The sequence below is a fragment of the Salvelinus fontinalis genome, chromosome 11 (assembly GCF_029448725.1).
Source record: "Salvelinus fontinalis isolate EN_2023a chromosome 11, ASM2944872v1, whole genome shotgun sequence".
NCBI classification, from domain to species: Eukaryota; Metazoa; Chordata; class Actinopteri; order Salmoniformes; family Salmonidae; genus Salvelinus; species Salvelinus fontinalis.
In genome coordinates this window covers 11,347,117-11,373,116 of record NC_074675.1, presented here as the reverse complement: position 1 = coordinate 11,373,116, position 26,000 = coordinate 11,347,117, and the positions used below count along the sequence as shown (strand labels likewise).

The 26,000-nt window shown below is 44.7% G+C and overlaps 2 protein-coding genes across 2 annotated transcripts; one reads left to right on the top strand and one right to left on the bottom strand.

The window, feature by feature from the left end:
* The first annotated feature begins 704 nt into the window (after nucleotides 1–704).
* On the top strand, nucleotides 705–6,739 carry LOC129865030 (methionine aminopeptidase 2-like). The gene is made up of 11 exons (XM_055937434.1): nucleotides 705–893; nucleotides 1,943–2,044; nucleotides 2,358–2,420; nucleotides 2,749–2,851; nucleotides 3,815–3,976; nucleotides 4,148–4,329; nucleotides 4,428–4,522; nucleotides 4,618–4,714; nucleotides 4,839–4,942; nucleotides 5,432–5,547; nucleotides 5,626–6,739. Exons 1-11 carry the CDS (start codon nucleotides 740–742, stop codon nucleotides 5,876–5,878), a joined length of 1,431 nt encoding a protein of 476 aa, XP_055793409.1. The 5' UTR covers nucleotides 705–739; the 3' UTR covers nucleotides 5,879–6,739.
* Nucleotides 6,740–7,234: 495 nt separating this feature from the next.
* Nucleotides 7,235–21,362, bottom strand: LOC129865029 (ubiquitin carboxyl-terminal hydrolase 44-like). The gene is made up of 6 exons (XM_055937431.1): nucleotides 21,258–21,362; nucleotides 17,877–19,547; nucleotides 14,235–14,433; nucleotides 9,696–9,804; nucleotides 9,257–9,498; nucleotides 7,235–9,113 (listed from the first exon to the last, which is right to left on the bottom strand). The coding sequence occupies exons 2-6, from the start codon at nucleotides 19,410–19,412 to the stop codon at nucleotides 8,989–8,991; spliced, it is 2,211 nt and encodes a 736-aa protein (XP_055793406.1). The 5' UTR covers nucleotides 19,413–19,547; nucleotides 21,258–21,362; the 3' UTR covers nucleotides 7,235–8,988.
* Between the last annotated feature and the right edge of the window lie 4,638 nt (nucleotides 21,363–26,000).

Sequence of the window (26,000 nt, the reverse complement as noted above, 5' to 3'; positions counted from 1 at the left end):
CCAATCATTTTAGAATGATGTACTTCCAATCCTCTCTCCCAAAAGAACCACGGAGCAGGCAGGCAAGGCTTCTTGTCTTTATTGAATTAGCCTCTGCATCCTTAAACAACCAGCAGGCATCATGTCAATACGCTGAACTGGCTTCCTCTCCTCATGTCCAGAGACTTCAAATTAATGGTGAAACTAAATGGTGGAAGCCTACTGCTTGGGATTTGCTGCTTCCTCATCTGGCTTTCCCAGTTCTCCCAGATCAGGGAAGGAAATGAGCCTAGGGCATGGAGTCGACTATTCTTGAGAGAATTTGGAAACTGGTAGCTATAGAGTTATTGTGTGGTGACTACCGATTATTAAATTGCTCCTGGTGCTGGAATAAGTGAATGGAAATATATTGGCCCTTCTCCAAATCCCTTGTCACCTAGTATTAATGCATGCTGCCATCTAGCGGCCAATATTTTCTTAGTCGTAATAATAAAAAATAAAGGTTATTAAGATGTATAGTACAACATACATGTTGTTATAACACATTAACCAGGTTTGTTGAATCCGGGCTGTTTACTGTGTATGATATTGTGTCTCTGGGGATACATATTTTAGGATAATTGTGATGGTGAGCCATGAATTAATTCCTACAACATTTTGCATTCAGCGAGCACCAGCACGCGCTCAGTTGATTCTGCAAGTTTCTCATTCAGCTTACCCACAAACCACCGCGCTTCCTTTTCCACTAACGCCTGCAATCATGGCTGATGTGGTGCAGGAGAAGGTACCGGAGCTGAAGCTCGAAGAAGAGACGGTCCTGAACGGAGATACAGAAGAGAAAGAGGAGGTAGACCCTTCCGATGAGACAGCCAAGAAGAAGAAGAAAAAGAAGAAGAAGAAGTCGGCAGGCCCCGGTAAGAGTTACAGACTGAGACGTTCGTGCCTAGGGAAGAGTGTGCCTTGGTGAATCGTGCGCCAGGCCTAATGAAACACGCCTCGCTCTCATAACACACCCGTAGCTCGATAGCTAAGCATGGCGCGAGACTTCTGTCAATCCGACCACGAGGCCGAAATGTCAGTAAACAGACGGAAATAGTAATAGAAACAAACCTAGTAGTTAGTTAGCTGGCTAGACATCTTGCTAGCTTAGACGCAGTTCGTAGTCCCTTGCTGGCAGGTTCCACAAGTCGCTATCAAATTCAAAACCACGTTTTGATGTTTCGTAATGTGTGGTGGAATGCTGTTATGTTATCGTTAGCTTTCTTACATAACGTAAACGCCAGAATACAGTTTGATTCCATAGATTTCGATGATCGAGGTTGTAAACTATCACGGACTGATCTGTTTCATGACTTATATATTTAACACTAACTAGTTACACATGATTGACCACAATGATTGTCCCGCTGCCTGCTAGCGAGCTATGAAACGTCAAGATACTGTTTGATTCAGACAGCATGCTCACTGTACCCTGCGTACTTAGTGCTGACAACGTTATCCTCAGCATGTGCTATTTCGAGCAACCCATCTTCTTGTAACAACCTCAGCTAGCTACAGCTGGTATGAATTATTCTAATGGATGTCAGACAGCTGCCCTTTAAATTGACATACACAACATTTAGCTTGTAGTATGCGTGTTTATATCAGTAAAGCAGGCTTAGCTGCGTGTACTGGCCCCCAAGGTTATAATACTCTCCCCTCTCCTGCCAAGTCCCTGACCTCGGGGATACACTTTGCGGAATGGGATCATTGTCCACAGTCCAAAAGGATCACTTCCCCACTGGACAGTACCTTCCCTTGCACGCACATAACACATCTCTCATCCTCCCATCCCTCTGGTCTCCTGGATGCTCTCTGTTGTGTGTGATGGAGCTGTGGTCGCCACTGCCGCCATGTCGGGGTTAGTAAGATGTATAGGATGAGCTCACCCATGTGTATCTGTCTCTGCAATTTATGACTGCAGCAGCCGGCACCGAGGCTGAGGGCAATGGAGTGGCTGATGTGACACAACAGCTGGAGAAGCAAGCTCTGGAGGACAAAGAGAAAGAAGAAGATGGGGAGGATGGTAAGAGATTGTAACGGTACTCTACCTTAGCCTAGTACTAGGCAGCCCCTGACCCAGAACCACATGGGCCGAGCTCCAACCATGGCTCCTCACACCCTGCTGTGGAGCAGCTGAGCTGGGTTCAGTCCTGTTGTGGCCTGTGAACCAAATCCTAACCACCCGTAACCTTAACCTTAACCATCCGCATGTCTGACCCTTAAGGACAGCACAGAGATGACCTCACACATGACTACATACACATCTACCAATACATGGCTTGCTGTGACATTTGAATATGACTAAATGACTTCAAATTCCTCCCTATTTCTCTCAGATGGAGATGAGGGGGAGAACTCGGCAGGCAAAAAGAAGAAGAAGAAGAAAAAGAAGAAAGGACGTGAGTTGGTCTTATTTCATTTGACACTTGAGAGTTATGGCTTTCACTCTGTCTGGTCATGTATAGGGTGCAATGGGAAAGTAGACTATGATCTAGTGATGAATATGACTGGCTGGCTCTTTGCCGTACTGCTGCACTCTGGAGCATAACCATAACCCTGCAGCCATCTGAGTGCCTCCACCGTCAGGTCCTCAGGCTAATGGGCATGTTTGGCTTTTCCCTGAATATTGCTGTGTCACCTCTGGAATTCCAACTCAAACTTTCTAGATAGTTAATGAAATAGTAATGAGCGGTTATGTGACTGTTTGTTTCTTCCTGTCTTTCACAGCCAAAGTTCAGACTGACCCTCCGTCTGTGCCCATCTGTGACTTGTATCCAAGTGGTGTTTTCCCCATCGGTCAGGAATGCGAATACCCCCCATTACAGGATGGGTAAGATTCATACACACAATCTCACAAACACCTACTCTTGGCTTGGTGTGTGGTTTGTACTTGGTTAGTGTAGAAGCGGGGCCCCAGCCTCTTATTTCCCCAGCACTGTGTTATACTAGAGCGGCTGCTCCTCTGATCATCATGCTATACCTGTCCAACCTTCAACACAAACTGGTAGCTACCAGAGAGACTGGGGAGGGAGGTTTGAGTTTGTTCTAAAATAAAACAGTGCTGCCTGGCATACATGAATAGTTATCAAACAGAAGTGACAGGGTGGTTCTTCACCTTGGATCTCTTCACTAATGTGAAACTCATTGACAAAGGGCTCTTAAAGATGCGCTATGCAGAAATCACTTCTCCATTTTCTGGTTGCTAAAATGCCAATAGTTTGCCTAATTTCAGTTTGTGACAAAACAAGCAAGTATAGTGTCGAGAATCATTGTACAATCTTATCTGCTGTGAAATATTTATTTTCATAACCCCAAATATTGTGCTTTCAGCTGCTTGAAGCTGGTATACAAAACTGAAAGTAAATAACAAAACTTAATGGGAATTATAGAAATATTGCACATAGAACAGATCAACTGCTTCTTAGTTTTGCATTCAATGAGAATGACAGATCTATGACACACTTTTCCATGTGAATTTGGTCAGGTCGCTGAAAAGGTTACATATTGCAGCTTTAACAACACCCAAAACACTGTTGTCATCCTCAGTATAATTTCAGTTTGGTTTATCCTCTAGCCATGCTTGCATTGATTCCCCCTCGGTCACGGTGCAGGAGTAAGATGTATCCGTGGGCACTAACCTTGTTGATCCTCCAGGGTAGTTGTGCAATGACAAAATGTTTGTGTTTTCTAACTTCATTGCTGATTCCCCTTGTGAATTTCATACACAGTGATGGGAAGAAGTGTGTATGTGTGTGCTGACCGCTAACCTTGTTGCTGATTCCCCTTGGTGCAGGCGTACCGCGGCATGGAGGACCACCAATGAAGAGAAGCGGGTTCTGGACAAGGCCAACGAGGAAGTGTGGAGCGACTTCAGACAGGCTGCTGAGGCCCATAGACAGGTCCGCCAGCACGTCCGCAGCTTCATCAAACCTGGCATGACCATGATCGACATCTGGTGAGCCTTCATCATCACAGCTGAGATGTTGCTTCCTATTCTTTCTATTTGTCACTCTTTTTCCTTTGCATTTTATCTTTTGCATACGTCCGTTCTTGCGCTTTCATCCCTTCATTATCAATTTATCCCATCTATCTGTATAACCAATCTCTCTGTGTCTGTGTGTTTCAGTGAGCGGTTGGAGAACTGTTCCAGGAAGTTGATCAAGGAGAATGGTCTGAATGCAGGTCTGGCCTTCCCCACCGGCTGCTCTCTGAACAACTGTGCGGCTCACTATACCCCTAACGCCGGAGACCCCACCGTGCTGCAATACGACGATGTCTGCAAGATCGACTTCGGAACACACATCAACGGTACACCCCTGCCACCGTACACACACGGTTCAGCTGACACACACCTAACCACTCAGACCATGTAGGATACTGTGCTCACTCCCACTGTATGTTTTCAGGTCGGATCATTGACTGTGCCTTCACCGTCACGTTCAACCCAAAGTATGACAAACTGCTGGAGGCCGTGAGAGACGCCACCAATACTGGAATCAAGGTCCGACATCCATTCCTGAGGCCGCTTGATATAATTTGAAGTAAGTGTAGTTCAGGTGTTCAGTCTCATCTCAATCATGCTTCATCATTCTGCAGTGTGCTGGAATCGACGTGCGTCTGTGTGACGTTGGAGAGAGAATTCAAGAAGTGATGGAGTCGTACGAGGTGGAGATTGACGGCAAAACATACCAAGGTACTGAGCTACTGTATATATATATATATATATATATATAATATACACACACACACACAGTGAATTTGTTGTAATTTATGATCGAAGATAATTCCTCACAAATGTTAATTTGAATAATTTCCAGTGAAGCCAATCCGAAACCTGAACGGCCACTCAATTGGCCAGTACAGGATACATGCCGGCAAGACTGTCCCCATTGTCAAAGGAGGAGAAGCTACCAGGATGGAGGTGTGTATCTGTCTAACTGAGCATTTGAAGAGCAAAGAGGGAGATAGGGAGGCGAGGTTACAAAGGGTTGCTGAGTTAATGGTGTGCTGTGGGAGGGTGACCGACTAATGATGCTGAGTTAATGGTGTGCTGTGGGAGGGTGACCGACTAATGATGCTGAGTTAATGGTGTGCTGTGGGAGGGTGACCGACTAATGATGCTGAGTTAATGGTGTGCTGTGGGAGGGTGACTGAGTAATGATGCTGAGTTAATGGTGTGCTGTGGGAGGGTGACCGGGTAATGATGCTGAGTTAATGGTGTGCTTAGGAACCGTGCCAGGTCCAATTAGCCAGTAACACAATACCTGCATGCCTGAATTGGTGTCGTCGATGATCAAGGAATTTCTATAACACAGGATTGCCTGCCCCTGTGTATTTGTTTGACTCAGCAGTGTCTTCCTACCCCAATAAGTGTCATTTTTATGACTGATTCCCTCTCTTGCACCACCAGGAGGGAGAGGTGTACGCCATCGAGACGTTTGGCAGCACAGGGAAGGGCGTGGTCCATGATGACATGGAGTGTTCTCATTACATGAAAAACTTTGATGTGGGACACGTCCCAATCAGGTAAGTTGGTTGCCTGTGTAAACACTGGACTGTGTATTCCACAGAGGTTGTACCCTTTCTCCCCATTCCTCCCCCCAGACTCCCCCGGGCGAAGCACCTGTTGAACGTGATCAACGAGAACTTTGGCACGCTGGCGTTCTGCCGGCGCTGGCTGGACCGGCTGGGGGAGAGCAAGTACCTGATGGCCCTGAAGAACCTGTGCGACCTGGGCATCGTGGACCCCTACCCCCCGCTCTGCGACACCAAGGGCTCCTACACCGCCCAGTTCGAGCACACCATCCTGCTCAGGCCCACCTGCAAGGAGGTGGTGAGCCGAGGGGACGACTATTGAATACTGAACCCAACCTCATTCAAACCGTACCACAACCCCTCCACCCCAATACAGAGAATAGACACACTGAACCATCTGCCTGCACTTCAACAGAAAAACAGCATCTAAATACAGGACCTTCCTTTGGTCTCTTCCCATTTCTCCCACCTTGGCAGAGAGCAGCCAGTAAGGGCTATGAAAAATGCTGCTGTAAGGTACCCCCACAATGCATTTTTACCGCTATTTAAGAGCGAGCATGGAGGGGACTGGCTTACGTTGCAGCGGTTGAATCTTTTTTCCTTTTATTTCGGTGACATTGAACCACAAAGCTTAGTCATTTCCCTCCTTGCTAGAGGGATCTGTGGACACAGTGGTGTCTCACTGCAATCTTCTGAAGCCAGAACAGCCATAGAATCTCAGAACACCAAGTAAGAATGTGAAGAAACAAACCTTTCCTTACCAAAATAAGTACCCTCCTCTCCCTCTAAGTATGCATAGGGCCTAGTGTGTCCTAATCAGGAAAAACTCCTGGCCCTTACTGCTATACAGTTCCTGGTTCAGGCTGCGGTCTTTCAGCCTGACCCTACAGTCAGGACCTAGTCACTCGATTGCTCGTCGGAACCCTGAAATTGTACAACTTCCCCTTTTGAGTTCTGGGTGGGAACGATGACAACCACGCATCTACAGCTGTATGTTTGGCTTCATGTTACAGGGAGGGGACTCTGCACTCAGCTCCTCCAGTATTTGTTTCTTAGATATTTGTAAAATATCTTGGAAATGGCTGCTGCCACTATATGTACCCAAATGTAGTGCTTCATTTTGAATGCCCTGGAAATGTTTTTGTAAGAACAAAAGTATTGAAATAAAAAATGTTGCTCTCTGTATTGGGTGATGGGGTTGGATATTTTTTTTAAATTTAATCAGTTAAGAACAAATTCTAATTTACAATAGCGGCCAAACCCGGATGACGCTGAGCCAATTGTAGTGATGCCTCTAGCACTGAGATGCAGTGTCTTAGACCGCTGCACCACTCGAGAGCCCACTGTTCCTTCACAACCTTGCAGGCCTCTAGTAGATTCTATCAGAGGAAGAGGCAAAGCAAGAGATTTCACTCTCACAAAAGCATTTCTATGGCTTATTGTAGACCTAAGCTTGTTGCCTGCTTTTTGGGATGACTACCATTGTTAGGGCAGACATGAGCGTCTCGTCATTATATACAAATCTCAAGTCTAGTAGGCAGCCTCATTCCCCATAATCCGCTGAGGCAGCCATTACGTACGCCCTATTTAGAATTAGTCAAGTGAAAGGAGATTGTGAGGGCTACAGCATGGTATGAACCTTAACTGAATTAAGTGGATTTTAAAAAAAGTACACGTGTTTTCTTAGAAAAATGAAAATATATTCTCATTTGAGGTAATTCTCTAAATATTGAGGTAAGAATTTGCATAGTATCACTTCCATAAATGTACACACACCCGAGGCAGTATGAGCACAATGCAGACAAACATATCGGACAGAAAAAAGGATGAAGTGGAAATGTGCTTTGAATTCTCCCCAAAAGGTGAATCTAGAGAGATGAACAGCATTTAGGTTGAGCTAGTACCAGCATGGAGATATCTTTCTCACACGCATACAGTTTTGAACACACAAAGGATCTACTTGCATCAGTCTGGCTATTTTATACTTACATTATACAGAGCCAACTATATTGTGTGAACACATATGCTGGTATACACACACGAGACAGGTCAGACCTGCTGGTGATTCCAAACAACTAGAGGGGGAAGGAATCTATTACAAAACTATAACAGTCAGTGGCCCTGTTTTTTTTTTTTTTTACAACTTTTGTGAAAAATCCTCAATGTCGAGTATACAAAAATACATTCAATATTCTAAATGCTGGCCTGGGTGGGACTGCATTTTACAGTCTCTGCTACAAAGAACTGATACCAAATACACTTCTGGCAAGGGAACTACAAAAATAGATATGTTCTGATAACGAAGGGCACTTTTCTATGACACTTGTTTCTGCGGTAGCCGCATCTGCAGTAGGGATACAAGCCTAAAAGCACCAGCACCACGAAAGACATCTACATTCTGAAGACAGAGGGCAGCATTCAGCTAAAAACAAACATCCCTTTGGAAACTGGTTATAAAATAGATTTCCCAAAACCAGTCAAAGAATATATATATCTTGCAAATGTTCTGTAATTGTTTTTGGAGAAGCTGAGAATTTTTAAACGTTTCCCTCGTGCTTTGGCGTGAGGTCAGTAGTTAATTATGAACAATTTCCTGACCGACCAGACTTACTAGAGAGCAATACCAAAGATGGTGGATAAATGAAGATGTCCCACTCAGGCTGTTTACCTTTTCTTTTCTTTTTTAAATGTCACTGTTCCGGTCCACTTAAGTGGTGGCTCTCCCATAGGCACCAATGCATTAGCAGCTGGGTCTGGCCTGCTTAGTTCATTGACTGTATATGAACCAGAAAATGGAAGTGAGTGAGGTGTCTCGCTTCCCCTTCCATCTCTGGCAAAACTAAAAAGGGGTTAAACTCTAAGACTATTTATGGAGGGAATTACCTACATTATCTACATTCCAGTTGAGAATTTGACATCCCTTAGTCAACTGTCTAAAGTGGCTGTGAGAAACATTTTAGTTGATTCAAATCGTTTAAGAAAAATAAAAACAGCACAGAAGAGCAGAAAGGTTGACACCTGAATAAATCTGAACTACAGATTACACAGTCACACCTGGCCAAAGTCTGTCTCTACTCCTGTAAAGGCGTGTCTATAATACAACGCACAACTTGGCTGACACTCTTGATAAAATAAACCTATACACTATCAAACACGATTTCCTTTTCTTTTAAAACCCATATAAACAACCTGTACAAGAAATTCACAAAGACAAAAAAAAAAGGAGTTTGTGTCCTTTGTCTCTCTTAGAAAAATAATGATACAATGAATCATTCCTCCCCCCAGAGGAGATAAAATGCCCACAAAGAAAGAGTGTGAGAGAGGAGGGGTTGAGATGTTTTGGTGGTGGTGGTAATGCTGATGATGACATGTCACTGGACTGCTGAGGTACAAAGGAGGAGGATTTGGGGCGGGGCTCAGTGGGTCCTGGTCCTATAGCGGCCTGTCTTTGTCCTGAGTGAAGCGCTGCGTGTAGAAGAGTATGTAGGCCTGGGCGCGACACACCTCCTCCACAGAACACACGTTCAGCTTAGAGTCATTACAGTGGACCCAGAACCCTGAGAGAGGGAGAAGAGAGAATGGGTATTAGCTGTAGGTAGATTCCATGAAGATGTATCAAGAGAAGGTTGTGTTAATCATCTTTGTATTTGTCATTTTTACATAAAAATGCATTTTGCATGTGAGTGAGAGATGTTCTTACTTCCTTCTTTGTTGTAGCAGTAGGCAGTGTAGTGGCCAGAGCCGAAGCCCTTCCCATGATGCATCACCACAGCGGACAGTTCATACAGGAAGTGTTTGGGGCTTGGGGAGCCGGCGGGGGCAGGACTGGAGCATGGCGAGCCCTTGGGGGAGGGGTCTCTGCAGCAGTATGGCTCCATGTTGAGGAGCTGGTCAAAGCTGACGTGGACCCCAATCTTCTCCCTGTGGTTTCTCCCAGACCACCTGACGACCAATCACAAGCACAGAACACTCAACGAACACGTCAACAGACCAAATCACCAAATAAGACAGCTAGAGTGTTTCAAATGCATGGTTGTGTTATGATTCTTGAGCAATTGCTATGTGCTCAATGATTACCTGCAGTGTTTGAGGTGCATGGGTGTGTTAAGGTCATCGTGTGGTCATAATGCGGTCAGTACCTGAAGCGTTTGAGGTGCAGGCGCAGGACCTGAGGCAGTTTGTGAACCATCAGCTGTTTCTGAGCTTCAGTCAGGATGACGGGCTTGGAGGAGAACCTCCGCCGCTTACCTAGAGACAAGAGTGAGCATTAACCCACACTGTAAAACTCAACTTGCACACTAGAGGGACGCCTCAGACAGGGCCAGAGTAGTGAGGAGTTGAGAGTATGGAAATCCCGCTCATCGCTCATGGAGCAGTGCTTACCTCCTTGAAAGAGATAATATGCCAGGCCTATTGTATAGATAATAGAACGAAAATTAACTAAACATTTAACCCATAAGTCTTATAGCCCTGTCTAATCCGGGCGAGGTGGGGTGTTTCTACACTGGTCACCCTGGGCGTCACGGGCTCATTTAGCTATTTGATTTGGAATTTGAACACACGTTGAACTACAACAAAAATAAATTATAATTTTATGGAAAAATATTTTTGATTTTACTTCTATTAGCCCATACAAACGCAATGAATAACATTCACTACATGGAACAGATACAGTGGGGAGAACAAGTATTTGATACACTGCCGATTTTGCAGGTTTTCCTACTTACAAAGCATGTAGAGGTCTGTAATTTTTATCATAGGTACACTTCAACTGTGAGAGACGGAATCTAAAACAAAAATCTAGAAAATCACATTGTATGATTTTTAAGTAATTAATTTGCATTTTATTGCATGACATAAGTATTTGATCACCTACCAACCAGTAAGAATTCCGTCTCTCACAGACCTGTTAGTTTTTATTTAAGAAGCCCTCCTGTTCCCCACTCATTACCTGTATTAACTGAACCTGTTTGAACTCGTTACCTGTATAAAAGACACCTGTACACACACTCATTCAAACAGACTCCAACCTCTCCACAATACCCAAGACCAGAGAGCTGTGTAAGGACATCAGGGATAAAATTGTAGACCTGCACAAGGCTGGGATGGGCTACAGGACAATAGGCAAGCAGCTTGGTGAGAAGGCAACAACTGTTGACGCAATTATTAGAAAATGGAAGAAGTTCAAGATGACGGTCAATCAACCTCGGTCTGGGGCTCCATGCAAGATCTCACCTCGTGGGTCATCAATGATCATGAGGAAGGTGAGGGATCAGCCCAGAACTACACGACAGGACCTGGTCAATGACCTGAAGAGAGCTGGGACCACAGTCTCAAAGAAAACCATTAGTAACACACTACGCCGTCATGGATTAAAATCCTGCAGCGCACGCAAGGTCCCCCTGCTCAAGCCAGCGCATGTCCAGGCCCGTCTGAAGTTTGCCAATGACCATCTGGATGATCCAGAGGAGGAATGGGAGAAGGTCATGTGGTCTGATGAGACAAAAACAGAGCTTTTTGGTCTAAACTCCACTCGCCGTGTTTGGAGGAAGAAGAAGGATGAGCACAACCCCAAGAACACCATCCCAACCGTGAAGCATGGAGGTGGAAACATCATTCTTTGGGGATGCTTTTCTGCAAAGGGGACAGGACGACTGCACCGTATTGAGGGGAGGATGGATGGGGCCTTGTATCGCGAGATCTTGGCCAACAACCTCCTTCCCTCAGTAAGAGCATTGAAGATGGGTCGTGGCTGGGTCTTCCAGCATGACAACGACCCGAAACACACAGCCAGGGCAACTAAGGAGTGGCTCCGTAAGAAGCACAGCCAGGGTCCTGGAGTGGCCTAGCCAGTCTCCAGACCTGAACCCAATAGAAAATCTTTGGAGTGAGCTGAAAGTCTTTATTGCCCAGCGACAGCCCCGAAAACTGAAGGATCTGGAGAAGGTCTGTATGGAGGAGTGGGCCAAAATTCCCGCTGCAGTGTGTGCAAACCTGGTCAAGAACTACAGGAAACGTATGATCTCTGTAATTGCAAACAAAGGTTTCTGTACCAAATATTAAGTTCTGCTTTTTTGATGTATCTAATACTTATGTCATGCAATAAAATGCAAATGAATTACTTAAAAATCATACAATGTGATTTTCTGGATATTTGTTTTAGATTCCGTCTCTCACAGTTGAAGTGTACCTATGATAAAAATTAGACCTGTACATGCTTTGTAAGTAGGAAAACCTGCAAAATCAGCAGTATATAAAATATCAAAAGGAAATTTGTTCTGAAGTGTATGTCCTATATCTGAGTGTCTGTCCTATATCTGAGAGATATAAGAAAGATCAGGAAACGTTAGTTATATATATTTTTAACCCCTTATTTTTGGCACTAAACAGTCTAAACCCTGTCTAAGCTGGGGTGGGGGGGGTTCTACTAAGCTATATGGAATTGTTTTAAGTGTCATACCAAGGATAATTTTGGAATTTTAAGTATCAAAACAATAGCCTTACTACTATTAGCCCATACAAACGCAATGAATAACAGATTCACTACATGGAACAGAGATTTTTGGGGGAGGGGGGAAACTAAAGTAAGTTTGTTCTGAAATGTCTGTCCTATATCTGAGAGATAAGAAAGATCAAACTTTTTTTTAAAACATGTATTTAACAACAGTCTCAACGTCAATAGTGAAGAAGCGACTCTGGGATGCTGGCCTTCTAGGCAGAGTTGCAAAGAAAAAGCCATATCTCAGACTGGCCAATAAAAAGAAAAGATTAAGATGGGCAAAAGAACACAGCCTAGAAGGCTAGCTTCCCAGAGTCGCCTCTTCACTGTTGACGTTGAGACTGGTGTTTTGCGGGTACTATTTAATGAAGCTGCCAGTTGAGGACTTGTGAGGCGTCTTTCTCAAACTAGACACTCTAATGTACTTGTCCTCTTGCTCAGTTGTGCACCAGGTCCTCACACTCCTCTTTCTATTCTTGTTAGGGCCAATTTGTGCTGTTCTGTGACGGGAGTAGTACACAACATTGTATGAGATCTTCAGTTTCTTTGCAATTTCTCGCATGGAATAGCCTGCATTTCTCAGAACAAGAATAGACTGACAAGTTTCAGAAGAAAGGTCTTTGTTTCTGGCCATTTTGAGCCTGTAATCGAACCCACAAATGGTAATGCTCCAGATACTCAACTAGTCTAAAGGCCAGTTTTATTGCTTCTTTAAATCAGAACAACAGTTTTCAGCTGTGCTAACATAATTGCAAAAGGGTTTTCTAATGATCAATTAGCCTTTTAAAATTATAAACTTGGATTAGCTAACAACGTGCCATTGGAACACAGGACTGTTGGTTGCTGATAATGGGCCTCTGTACGCCTATGTAGATATTCCATTTTTTATCCACCGTTTCCAGCTACAATAGTCATTTACAACATTAACAATGTCTACACAGTATTTCTGATCAATTTTATGTTATTTTAATGGACAAAAAATGTGCTTTTCTTTCAAAAACAAGGACATTTCTAAGTGACCCCAAACTTTTGAACGGTAGTGTACTTCCATTCATTTTTCCATCTGGTACCGGGGGACCTTCAGACGAGTCTTGAAAGGCCTGTGGACGTCTTAGAGCAAATCAACCGACTTGTTCGTGAGAGTCTCACCTTTTCACAGAAGAGTCATATTAGTGTGTAGCCCAAACTGTTTGGATGCTACAGACAGAAGTTGGCAGATCGGCTGTACCAACTTCAGACGAGTCCCAAGCCGTTTGTGGGGGTCGTAGAGCAAAACGGAGAACACCATCATGTTTGTGAGAGGGGTCATAATAGTTTGTAGGCCAAACCGTTCACACGCTACAGACGATTTGTGTGAAGACCAATTCATGGTGAGAAACACCGCTCTAGCTGTCACCTTTCACCGCAGATGCGGAAATGCGACATAGGCAGATGCAGTGGATGGATTTTTACAAGGATTTTTGTATTATGCTAATTAGATTTCCACGGGGCATGGATAGAGACCTTAGGGGGTTTAAGAGATCTGATTTTTGGTTTATAATGACCCACTTAGCTAGCTACCAACCCCGTTCCTTTCTGTTAGCATGTGCACCTACTAATTACACCATCATGCTTTCGGGATACCTGTCTTTTCAGATTCCACAGTGATTATTTAGTTGTGGACCCCAAACATCACTGCACTCCCCCTCTTGCTCTTGGTCCTCCTCATCTTTGTAAGGCACCTTGATTTTTCACCTGTGTGTTATATCAGTTCCTTTCTGAAAATATTTAGCATACTAGATAACAGTAACTAAAGCAAGGGGCTTAAGCAAACTACAAATGCATGCTGGTCCGGACATGCCCTAAGCTTGTGAAGTGAGCGCTACTGGAGCAAAATTGGAGTGGGCGAGAAGGCCGACGCTCCAGTCTTTGGGAAACTCGCGGCACGTTCCAGTCAAATTTAGCACGCTCTGCTCTAGCTCCGCTCACATGCTCTGGACAGGGCTGTGTGAATGTGAATAGTCCGTCTAACTATAGCACTGGATGGTAGTTTGACATGCAGAGACAGAATTATTTTTTTAAATCGAGAAAATGAACTGCTTTGGCAAAATTATTGTACCTCCAACAATCATACCATTGAATGAATGTGTTTGTGTGTGCTCACTGTGTACATTTTTGTATGTGTGCCTCTGTCACTCACTGTTGCACTGGTCGCAGGCGTAGATGTTTCCCTCCAGGGCTTCGGTCTCCGTGAACTTGGCCAGCATCTCCGTCAGCTGGCACGAGACCTGCGCTGAGCTCTCCCGGCTGTTGCTATGGTAACGCTCAGGGAACTCCAGCGATAGGTCCCAGAAGGGTTCCACCGTGTTGGAGCGGTGGTCACATGCAAGACACGTCACCTGATGGAGGGAGAAGAGAAGAGAGAGCGATAGAAAGAGGTGGGGCAGAGAGAGGGAGAAAGAGAGTTAGGGGGAGAAAGTGAGGATGAAAAAGAGAGAGTTGTGTGAAGGCAAGCCAAGGGCAGCTGAGCTAACTAATGCAGTAGCACACACAGGAACTGGATTGTCTGAGATACACAGCTTTAGAAACACTGCCCCCCCCCCCTCACTCACACACACACACTCACCCCCTTGTTAGGAAAGAGCAGGTGTGGGTGTATGCTCAGAGAACTCAAGACACTCCTCTCTTTCACATACACCGAAGCAGAAAGTACACACGTTCAGTCACACTCACTCTCTTACGAGTAAATCGATTTGAATTCAATCACTTTTAGATAGCATCCCTTTTGATTTAAACAAACCTTTCCATACATGTTTGCCCATGGAAGAAATGGTCTGAAATGAGCTTTTGGACCTGAATGTTAAAACATTCAGGAGATAATGGTGTTCAAAGTTTTGCATACCCCACCCTACAGGGTGAGACATCCATGTCTTTATCACTGGAAAAGATAAATGGTTGAGTTTTGATATCATTTAAACTGCTTACAAACAGGGTTGTGAAACTATTTTATAATTTCTTTAAAAAAAATATACACTACTGTTCAAAAGTTTGGGGTCACTTAGAAATGTGCTTTTCTTTCAAAAACAAGGACATTTGTCCATTAAAATAACATCAAATTGATCAGAAATACAGTGTAAACTGTTAATGTTGTAAATTACCTAGAAAGGCAGCATCCTGGATTCGTCTCTTCACTGTTGAAGTTGAGACGTGTTTTGCGGGCACCATTTAATGAAGCTGCCAGTTGAAGACTTGTGAGGCGTCTGTTTCTCAAACTAGACACTAATGTACTTGTCCTCTTGCCCAGTTGTGCATTGCTTCTTTAAATCAGAACAACAGTTTTCAGCTGTGCTAACATAATTGCAAAAGGGTTTTCTAATGATCAATTAGCCTTTTAACATTTCTAAGTGACCGCAAACTTTTGAACGGTAGTGTATATATATTTTTTAGAACCTTTTACATCTTTTACCTAAACACGTGTAAACTCTGCCTCTTTGCATATGTTGTAGCCTAGGGTAAAGTAGGGTCTAAGCTACAACATATTCAGAAATGAGAAGTCAGAGTTTACGTGTTCAAAGGTTTGGGGTCACTTAGAAATGTCATTGTTCTTGAAAGAAAAGCACATTTTTTGTCCATTAAAATAACATAAAATTGATCAGAAATACTGTGTAGACATTGTTAATGTTTAAAATGACTATTGTAGCTGGAAATGGCTGATTTTTAATTGAATATCTACAGGCGTACAGAGGCCTATTACCAGCAACCATCACTCCTGTGTTCCAATGGCACATTGTGTTAGCTAATCCAAGTTTATCATTTTAAAAGGCTAATTGATCATTAGAAAACCCTTTTGCAATTATGTTAGCACAACTGAAAACTGTTGTTCTGATTAAAGAAGCAATAAAACTGTCCTTCTTTAGACTAGTTGAGTATCTGGAGCATCAGCGTTTGTGGGTTCGATTACAGGCTCAAAATGGCCAGAAACAAAGACCTTTCTTCTGAAACTCGTCAGTCTATTCTTGTTCTAAGAAATGCAGGCTATTCCATGCAAGAAATTGCCAAGAAACTGAAGATTTCATACAACGCTGTGTACTACTCCCTTCACAGAACAGTGCAAACGTCCTCTAACCAGAATAGAAAGAGGAGTGGGAGGCCCTGGTGCACAACTGAGCAAGAGGACAAGTACATTAGAGTGTCTAGTTTGAGAAACAGATGCCTCACAAGTCCTCAACTGGCAGCTTCATTAAATAGTACCCGCAAAACACCAGTCTCAATATCAACAGTGAGGAGGCGACTCTGGGATGCTGGCCTTCTAGACAGAGTTGCAAAGAAAAAGACATATCTTAGACTGGCCAATAAAAATAAAATATTAAGATGGGCAAAAGACACTGGACAGAGGAAGAATGGAAAAAAGCATTATGGACAGACAAATCTAAGTTTGAGGTGTTCGGATCACAAAAAAGAACATTCGTGAGACGCAGAAAAAATGAAAAGATGGAGTGCTTGACGCCATCTGTCAAGCATGGTGGAGGCAATGTGATGGTCTGGAGGTGCTTTGGTGGTGGTAAAGTGGGAGATTCGTACAGGGTAAAAGGGATCTTGAAGAACGATGGCTATCACTCCATTTTGCCATGCCATACCCTATCCTGTGGACGGCGTTTAATTGGAGTCAATTTCCTCCTACAACAGGACAATGATTCAAAGCACAGCTCCAAACTATGCAAGAACAATTTAGGGAAGAAGCAGTCAGCTGGTATTGTCTATAATGGAGTGGCCAGCACAGTCACTGGATCTCAACCCTATTGAGTTGTTGTGGGATCAGCTTGACCGTATGGTACGTAAGAAGTGCCCATCAGGCCAATCCAATTTATGGGAGGTGCTTCGGGAAGCATGGGGTGAAATCTCTTCAGATTACCTCAACAAATTGACAACTAGAATGCCAAAGGTCTACAAGGCTGTAATTGCTGCAAATGGAGGATTCTTTGATGAAAGCAAAGTTTTAAGGACACAATTATTATTTAAATTAAAAATCATTATTTATAACCTTGTCAACGTCTTGACTATATTTCCTATTCATTTTGCAACTAATTTCATGTATGTTTTCATGGAAAACAAGGACATTTCTAAGTGACCCCAAACTTTTGAATGGTAGTGTACGTTAGAGGGAAACAAATGTCAATAACAAAACAAAAATCAAGTAATTATAGTAGTTTGACAACCCTTTTTGTAAACTTTTAAATGATATAAATCTCAACCATTTATATTTTCCATTGATGAAGACATGGATGTCTCATGGTATGCAAAAGGGGTCAACTTTGAGCACTTTTATCTTGAGTGTTTTGGCATTCAGGTCCAAAAAGTTCATTTCTGAGCCGTTCTACAAATGGGCAAGTATGTAAGGTTTCTTTCAAATCAAAAGGTGTTCTGTCGAAAAGTTAATGAATTCAAAAATGGATTTGCCCTTCCATGAACTTTTAAAATGATGGCGCTTCAGAATGTGTTGATCTGCCATTGAAATATCCCCATTTCTTGATTGGAGCCAAGCACATTTAGACAGATACATTGACATATTGTATTTAATATATATTTATTTTATATTACTATCAAGACATAAATGTGGTAACAGTCACGCACATTGTGCAGTAAAAGCTCCCATCCGAATCCCTCCAGTAAGATCACTACTAATAAATGTAAAGACCTTTTAATCCCTTTTTCAATCCATTTTAATCCATGTCCAGACTGGTGAATCACAAAAGTGTGTCTATATCAGTATAAAAATGTGTACTGTGTATCAGTCTGTGTATATCTGTGTTTGGGAGAGTGTGTGCCTCTCTCTCTTTCTTACCTGGCTGAGGAGCTGACCATGGAAGATGGTGTTGACTATGCTGAGCACCTGCTTGATGAGATGTCTCTGTCCGGTTGACACACCAGCGGGTGGCGTGTGAGTCCCTGTGCTCTCCAGCTCGTGCTGCACCTTGTCAAGCAGCTCACACAGGAACTCCTGGGCATCCTGCTGGGCGTAGCCCCGGAAGGCTGGGATCAGCTGCCACACCGAGTGCAGCATTGCGAAGGGCGACACCAACGCCCACTTGCCCGACCACATCACCTGGAAGAGTGTGTGCAGCTCATGGCACAGGGAGATGTGCTTGGAGCTGGGCTCCTTGGGCTGAATCAGCTCCATACTCCGGGCTCTGGAGGCCCCCCCACTTAGCCCAACGCCCACCTGAGGGCCTCTCCTCTGGGCCAGTGGGGAGGACGACACTGGGCCCCCGGGGCTGGGAACCAACAGCTGGCCGTGGACGGCCAGCAGCTCCAGCCGGAGGAAACACTCCCTGAAGATGTGAAGGTGGCTCAGCACCTGCAGGATGGAGTTCATGTAGCATGTGTTGCCTAGGTTACGCAGGCCCGTGACACCCGGAGTGACAGTGGGCCGCCGTTTGAGGGGCGAGTCGCCCTGTTTGGAGGGGGCACGGCGGGGGGCTGGGGAGGGGGCAGTCAGGGCTTGGACAGAGGAGGCTCTGGGTTTGCCTTTGGTGGAGGAAGAGGGGGTTGAGTAGCGAGTGGGTTTGGGCGCGGGGGTTTTAGGGGGGCGGCCCATTCTCTTGGGGGTGGGAGTGGCGGGGCTCTGGGTTCTTGGTTGGGGGGCGAGGTGGGTCTGGGGTGTGTAAGTGGTGCGTGTTCGTGTGGGGCGGGGGGTGACAGCGGCAGCGGCAGCAGCTCTCTGACTGGCTCTCCTCAGACGGTGGCTCTTCCTTGGTGGGGCGCTCTCCAACGCTTCCTGTAGCTGCCTCTTCAACGTCTTCCTCCTCTCCCTCAACTCCTTCCGCCTCTCCTCCTCCTCCTCTCTCTGCCTCTCCTCCTCTTCCCTCCTCTTCCCCCCTTCCGTCATGCTGAACCAGGTGTGGAACACTCGACCCATCAGTGCCCGGCGGCGGTGCCAGAGCGCCGTGAACATGCGGTCCTCGTCCCTCAGCTGCAGTTCACTGGAGCCGCAGGGCTGGGGGGCATCGGGCGGGGCGCTAGCCGATCTCAAGGTGCGTCCTGAGCGCGTGGTGACCTCATAGCGCTGGCTCTGGATGGCGCTGAGCGTGGAGCGCAGCAGCTTGAGGTCTCCCGTCGCGTTGTCGTTGAGCACATAGTCGTCACACAGGTAGCAGAAGACATAGAGCTCATTGACCTCCATGGCCAGCGGGTGGCGATGCTGCAGAAAGTGCTGCAGGGCGTGCTCCTCGATGTAGCGGCCGCACGCAACGTGGGCGCAGCCCAGGCAGGCCCACACGGACTCTGTGGTGTTGCAGTCCACGCAGTGCCACTTCTGGGGGTTGAGGATGGAGTGGTCTGGGGCCAGCCTGAGTCTCCCCACGTGCTTACACCTGTCCATCGCACACACTTGCTAGGTGGCTCCGTCCGTGTGCGTGTCTGTGGGTAGGTGAGTGTGGGTGTGACACGTCCACACTGGGGCTTCAGATCACCATGGCGAGCTCAGAAACGGGGCGGTCCCACGGCATGGCTTTTTCTGGGGAGGAAGAAAGAGAAGAGAGAGACTGAGTGAGTGAGAAATGCAGTTGTACAAAACTCTTTAAACTTCTCTAATCTCTTCTCAGTAAAGGCCTTACCCAAATCGTATGAAGAGATCCTTTGTTTTACAAGATGCCTGTTCGTGAAAACAATTGTACCAAAACCTTCTGTCTTGCTTTTTAACTCACAACCCATTCTGGTCTTTATAATAATTTGTGGTCACACATCTAACCAGTTAGCTCTCTAACATGGGTACTTATTGTCAAAGACAGGACAATATCCTGAATGTTGACTGCGGTGATCAGATGTGGTTTTCTGCCATTACAGATTTCCTTCCTCTAATGTACCCTTTAAAACAGTTTGCATAACCCTGGGGGGGATTAGGCACTTCCATAGCACAGTACTGATGGGGTTGGGGATTCCTGTTTTAGAGTCTCAGCTCCATCATCATCACCCCCCAATGGGGCCAAAGGGAGACTTAAGCCTGGCAAACAAAGGGGGGCAGAGCTGGGAGGGTAGAGCACCCTTTGTATGTGTACAGGCAGCCTTACAGAGAGAAAGGGGCAAAAGAAGAGATGAATAAAGGGAATGGAGAAAGAGATGGATAGGATGATCAGAAGGGAAACTAAACTTGAGGATCAGAGGCTGCCAGTCCCAGCTACTATTTCCCTTCTCCATGAACCAATCTATAATCTATTTAGGAGGAGAAACAGTACAGGGCCGACCCTGACTACACAAGTCCAAGTTCTAACGGGTGTTTGTTTACCATTCCAGACTGCCTTCGTGTGATTTAAATAAGTAGCTGTTACCAGTGAAGGACTTTCTGGCTGGCATGCCCTAACTGAGTCTGTCTGTCTACATTGTACCCCTTTGACTCCCAGTTTTTATATAACATTTAATCAATGCAATTGTGGTTTCATGACCATCGACATTCGTGATGCAATGCAATTGTGGTTTTATAACCATCGACAATCGTGATACATTGTTTAGTTTTTTTATCCACAAAAGATCTGGTGGGCAGTTACTAGCAATGACATCCCTTTGCTTCTGCTTCATTTTACCCAGTCAACACTGATAACAAAAAGCGCGAGATTTGTGTTTTCAAACCAGCTAACTTAGCTAGCAAGCTTTCCCAGACGTGTTTACCACTTCACTAACTCACCTGACATTGGTAAATTATCCCCGCAAGACAACTTTGAAAACTTGCAACATTACCTAGCTAACAATGTCACCAAAATACTGGTAACTAACCGCTCCTTCTTCTATCCGTGATGTCACTATCTATAGTTATAACACGACTAACGTTACTGCTGACAAGAACCTACTCGTAAACTTATCGAGGAGGATAGGGAAGGCTCGTGCGCGCGCCTAAGGTGCCCTTGTGCTTTCTTTCTCTGTCTGGCAGCATGTATCTCCTAAATAAACACAAATCGAATATCTAACGTAAGATAGCTAAACATAATCGCTAGAAAAATAAAGTATCTAACTAGTTTGTTGGCTAACTTGGTGAGTAACATGGCTAGCTACATGGCTAGCAGCAACAAAGCTAATCTTGTCAAGCCAAGTCTAAATACGTTAGGGATCAATGCGTCAGGGTTTGAATTGTTTATCAAACATGCTAGTTAGTTTTCAGATGAATGTGTACACCATAACAACTGACACGAATTGTTAAAAAAAAAAATAGGCGAAAATTGAAAAAGTACCATACCTATCCTTCACGGCACTTATTCCTCTGATACTAAAATGGTCGCCATCTTGTATCTACTCTTGTCGCGTGGTGTTGGCTCGAGCGCGTCCGCGGTAGGGTAGCGTCAAGTGTCGTTGTTACATGGCTCAAGGTAGAGGCTCTCTAACATCAGATCTAGGATCAGATTATTCTAACCCAACTCTAAATGTTATCGTTGAGGTGATTAGAAAACATCTGACTTTGTATCAGTGGTTAGGGGCAACCTCTAACCTCCTCCGCACAGATGGCACAATTTTGTGACATAATCTCAGGATATTGTCATGTCAAATTCATGAAGCCAGGCCTACACAACACATTCAGAGAAAATATTTGATATAAAAGTGAAGTGGCCCTTCACATTCTGTTAAGCACATTCTGCTGTTGAGTATGACATATAGACTACTGTTTGGCACTGCACTATTTACCTTTTCTACACCAGTAACACTAACAAGTATTTTTTTTCTATCACTGCTTCTGGAAAAACAATTGCATTCAAAACGTTTCAATGCCACAAGATGGCAGTGATGTATCAATCAATGTTCAAGTTGTGCGTGAGAATATGTTGTAAACATTGCATGCAGAGTATTATGTGTGTGTATGTGTGTTGGAGAGATGCAGGTGTAGGGCTCCATGCTGGTTAATGAGGGCATTGGGGGCTGAAGGCACACACTATAGAGATGGTATCAGACTAGGTGTCTAACGTTAAACCCCAGAACTCCTGAGACATAAGTCTTAGACATGCTAACTACAACCTGAGCCTAGGACTGACTCACTCAAATATACCTAATGTTCCCAAACTCCGTCAGTAGCTCTGGCCTCATGTGGAAAATGTCCTGACACAGTGAATGTGAGGATGAAGGGATACAGTCAAGAGACATTGCCAACTGTCACTCTGCATAAAAATGGGTACTGAGAGGGAGGATTGTTGATCACTAAACAGAAAAATGAAAGAATATGCACATGAAACCGGGTTCTCACACACACACACAGTCTTGTATAACTAACCTTGTGGGGACACAAAATTCAGTCTCATTCAAAATCCTATTTTCCCTAACCCCTAAACCTAACCTTAACTCCAAAACCTTAACCCTAACCCTAAAACGAACACTAATTCTAACCTTAACCCTAAACCCCCTAGAAATAGCATAAGATCTTGTGGGGACTAACAAAATGTCCACAGTTGGTCCAATTTTTGTTTGTTTACTATTCTTCTGGTCCCCACAAGTATAGTTAAACACACACAGACACTCACCTTTCACTCACTCACACACCTGGTACTGCTGAAAGCTCTTCTCCATATCAGAGAGGGATCCATGAGAGGGACATTGATCATACACGTGTGTGTGTGCGTGCGTGCGTGCGTGTGAGTGAGTGAAAGAGGTGCATGTATGTGTGTGTAGATCTGTCATCCGATTCCTGTTGAATCACTCATGTTTTTCTCCCTCTATGTCCCGCGGCCCTAACTGAGTCTTCATGTCCACACACGTTCCCTCCCTTCCCCCCCTTGCTCCCTCTTTCTCTCTCCTTCTCTCACCCACACTCTACATACTCCACAAACCAAACATAAACACACACACACACACATCTCCTGTTTGTATTGAAAAAGGTGGATACCATAGCTCTGTGAAAGTTCTATATAGTGGCGGTTTGTGGCAAGTGAAAACACAGGTGCTGGTGGGTGAGGGGAAATGGTTTACAACCAGTAAATAGAAACATTTCCCATAATTATGGTTTATGTTTGTAGCATTTATGTGTGATTGGTACATGTCTTAATAGTTTATGGCTGTCTGCTTGCCTGTCTGCCTGCCCGCCCATCTATCTTCCTGTCTGTCAGCACCTTTCTCTCGCGTGTCACACACTGTGTCACTCACTCAGTGTATATGTGGGTGTAATAGGTGGATAACATCAGGGGTTCGTTTTCATGGAAGTATCATAATCACAAGTTGTGTCTCAATCACCCTGCTATGTCAACAAGGCCTAGTTCTGGCTTCTTTTGATGTAGGCCACTTTTGATAAAGAAGTGTTCCTGCATGTGTGTGTGTGTGCGTGTGTGAATGGTTTAGGAAAGAAAAGGCTAGCTTTTTCAAACAGATATTTGCATCCTGTAGCTCTAACTCCAAAAAGTTCTGGGACACTGTAAAGTCCATGGAGAGTAAGAGCACCTCCTCCCAGTTGCCCACTGCACTGAGGCTAGGAAACACTCACCACCGATAAATCCACGATAATCGAGAATTTCAATAAGCATTTCTCTATGGCTGTCCATGCTTTCCTGCTGGCTACCCCAACACCGGCCAACAGCTCTGCACCCCCTGCAGCTACTTGCCCAAGCCTCCCCAGCTTCTCCTTCTCCCAAATCCAGATAGCAGATGTTCTGAAAGAACTGCAAAACCTGGATCCGTATAAATCAGCTGAGCTAGACAATCTGGACCCTCTCTTTCTAAAATTATCTGCCGCCATTGTTGCAACCCCTATTACTAGTCTGTTCAACCTCTCTTTCGCATCGTTCGAGATTCCTAAAGATTGGAAAGCTGCCGCGGTCATCCCCTCTTCAAAGGGGGTGACACTCAAGACCCAAACTGTTACAGACCTATATCCATCCTGCCCTGCCTTTCTAAAGTCTTCGAAAGCCAAGTTAACAAACAGATTGTTTAATACCTTCTGCGCTGTGCAATCCGGTTTCCATGCTGGTCATGGGTGCACCTCAGTCACGCTCAAGGTACTAAACAATATCATAACCGCCATCGATAAAAGACAGTACTGTGCAGCCATCTTCATCGACCTGGCCAAGGCTTTCGACTCTGTCAATCACCGTATTCTTATCGGCAGACTCAACAGCCTTGGTTTCTCAAATGACTGCCTCGCCTGGTTCACCAACTACTTCTCAGATAGAGTTCAGTGTGTCAAATCGGAGGGCCTGTTGTTCGGACTTCTGGCAGTCTCTATGGGGGTACCACAGGGTTCAATTCTCGGGCCGACTCTTTTCTCTGTATATATCAATGAGGTCGCTCTTGCTGCGGGTGATTCCTTGATCCACCTCTATGCAGACGACACTATTCTGTATACATCTGGCCCTTCTTTGGACACTGTGTTAACAAACCTCCAAACGAGCTTCAATGCCATACAACACTCCTTCCGTGGCCTCCAACTGCTCTTAAACGCTAGTAAAACTAAACGCATGCTCTTCAACCGATCGCTGCCCGCACTCGCCCGACTAGCATCACTACTCTGGACGGTTCTGACTTAGAATATGTGGACAACTACAAATACCTAGGTGTCTGGCTAGAATGTAAACTCTCCTTCCAGACTCATATTAAGCATCTCCAATACAAAATTAAATCTAGTATCAGCTTCCTATTTCGCAACAAAGCCTCCTTCACTCATGCTGCCAAATACATCCTCGTAAAACTGACTATCCTACCGATCCTCGAATTCGGCGATGTCATTTACAAAATAGCCTCCAACACTCTACTCAGCAAACTGGATGCAGTCTATCACAGTGCCATCCTTTTTGTCACCAAGTCCCATATACCACCAACCACTGCGACCTGTATGCTCTCGTCGGCTGGCCTTCGCTACATATTCGTCGCCAGACCCACTGGCTCCAGGTCAACTATAAGTCTTTGCTTGGTAAAGCCCCGCCTTATCTCAGCTCACTGGTCACCATAACAACACCCACCCATAGCACGCGCTCCAGCAGGTATATCTCACTGGTCATCCCCAAAGTCAACACCTCCTTTGGCCGCCTTTCCTTCCAGTTCTCCGCTGCCAATGACTGGAATGAATTCCAAAAATCGCTGAAACTTATATCTCCCTCACTAACTTTAAGCATCAGCTATCTGAGCAGCTTACCGATCGCTGCAGCTGTACATAGCCCTTCTGTAAATAGCCCATCCAACTACCTACCTCATCCCCATATTGTTTTTTTTGTTGCTATTTTGCACACCAGTATTTTCTACTTGCACATCATCATCTGCACATCTATCACTCCAGTGTTAATTTGCTAAATTGTAATTACTTCGCTACTATTGGCCTATTTATTGCATTACATCCTTACTCCATTTGCACACACTGTATATAGATTTTTCTATTGTTTTATTGACTGTAAGTTTGTTTATCTCATGTGTAACTCTGTGTTGTTTTTTGTTGCACTGCTTTGCTTTATCTTGACCAGGTCGCAGTTGTAAATGAGAACTTGTTCTCAACTGGCCTACCTGGTTAAATAAAGGTGAAATAAAAATAAAAGATACATAGTACAGAATAGCTTTAGAATCAGTGATTGAGTCTCTGAGTTGATAGTTCCAATCAGGTTTCCCTTCTCTTCATTTCCTCTATAACTGAATCAGGAGCGGATAAGATAAGACAACGTGATGCTCATTTACTCTCAGTAGTGCATCTCTATATATGTCATTCTCCCTTTCCACACTCGCTCTCTCCTTCCACTCCCTCCATCGCTGTCCTCCTTACACATGAAACAGGTCTGGGATCAGGTTGGTGTGTGTCTCCCCTGTTCTCCTCTCTTCTCCTTTCTCTTGCCTCAACATTCTCCTCCCTCTATTTCCCCCACCTATCTCTCCCTTTTCCTGTATCTCTATCCCCTTATACAACACAGCGGTCTGGGTGGAAGTTGACCCACACAAGGCGCCAGTTAGCCTAGCATTTAAGAGTGTTAGGCCTGTAATCTTAATTAAGCTTGCTGGTTCGAATCCCCGAGCTTACTAGGTGAAA

Excerpts from the sequence above, each read along its gene's own strand:
- LOC129865030 (XM_055937434.1), top strand. The coding sequence starts at position 740 with ATGGCTGATGTGGTGCAGGAGAAGGTACCGGAGCTGAAGCTCGAAGAA. Across the intron at positions 2,421-2,748 it reads GAAGAAAAAGAAGAAAGGAC|CCAAAGTTCAGACTGACCCT; the intron begins GTGAGTTGGTCT and ends TGTCTTTCACAG. Across the intron at positions 4,523-4,617 it reads CCACCAATACTGGAATCAAG|TGTGCTGGAATCGACGTGCG; the intron begins GTCCGACATCCA and ends ATCATTCTGCAG.
- LOC129865029 (XM_055937431.1), bottom strand. The coding sequence starts at position 19,412 with ATGGACAGGTGTAAGCACGTGGGGAGACTCAGGCTGGCCCCAGACCAC. Across the intron at positions 14,434-17,876 it reads ATGGTCAGCTCCTCAGCCAG|GTGACGTGTCTTGCATGTGA; the intron begins GTAAGAAAGAGA and ends TCCCTCCATCAG. Across the intron at positions 9,499-9,695 it reads CTGCACCTCAAACGCTTCAG|GTGGTCTGGGAGAAACCACA; the intron begins GTACTGACCGCA and ends ATTGGTCGTCAG.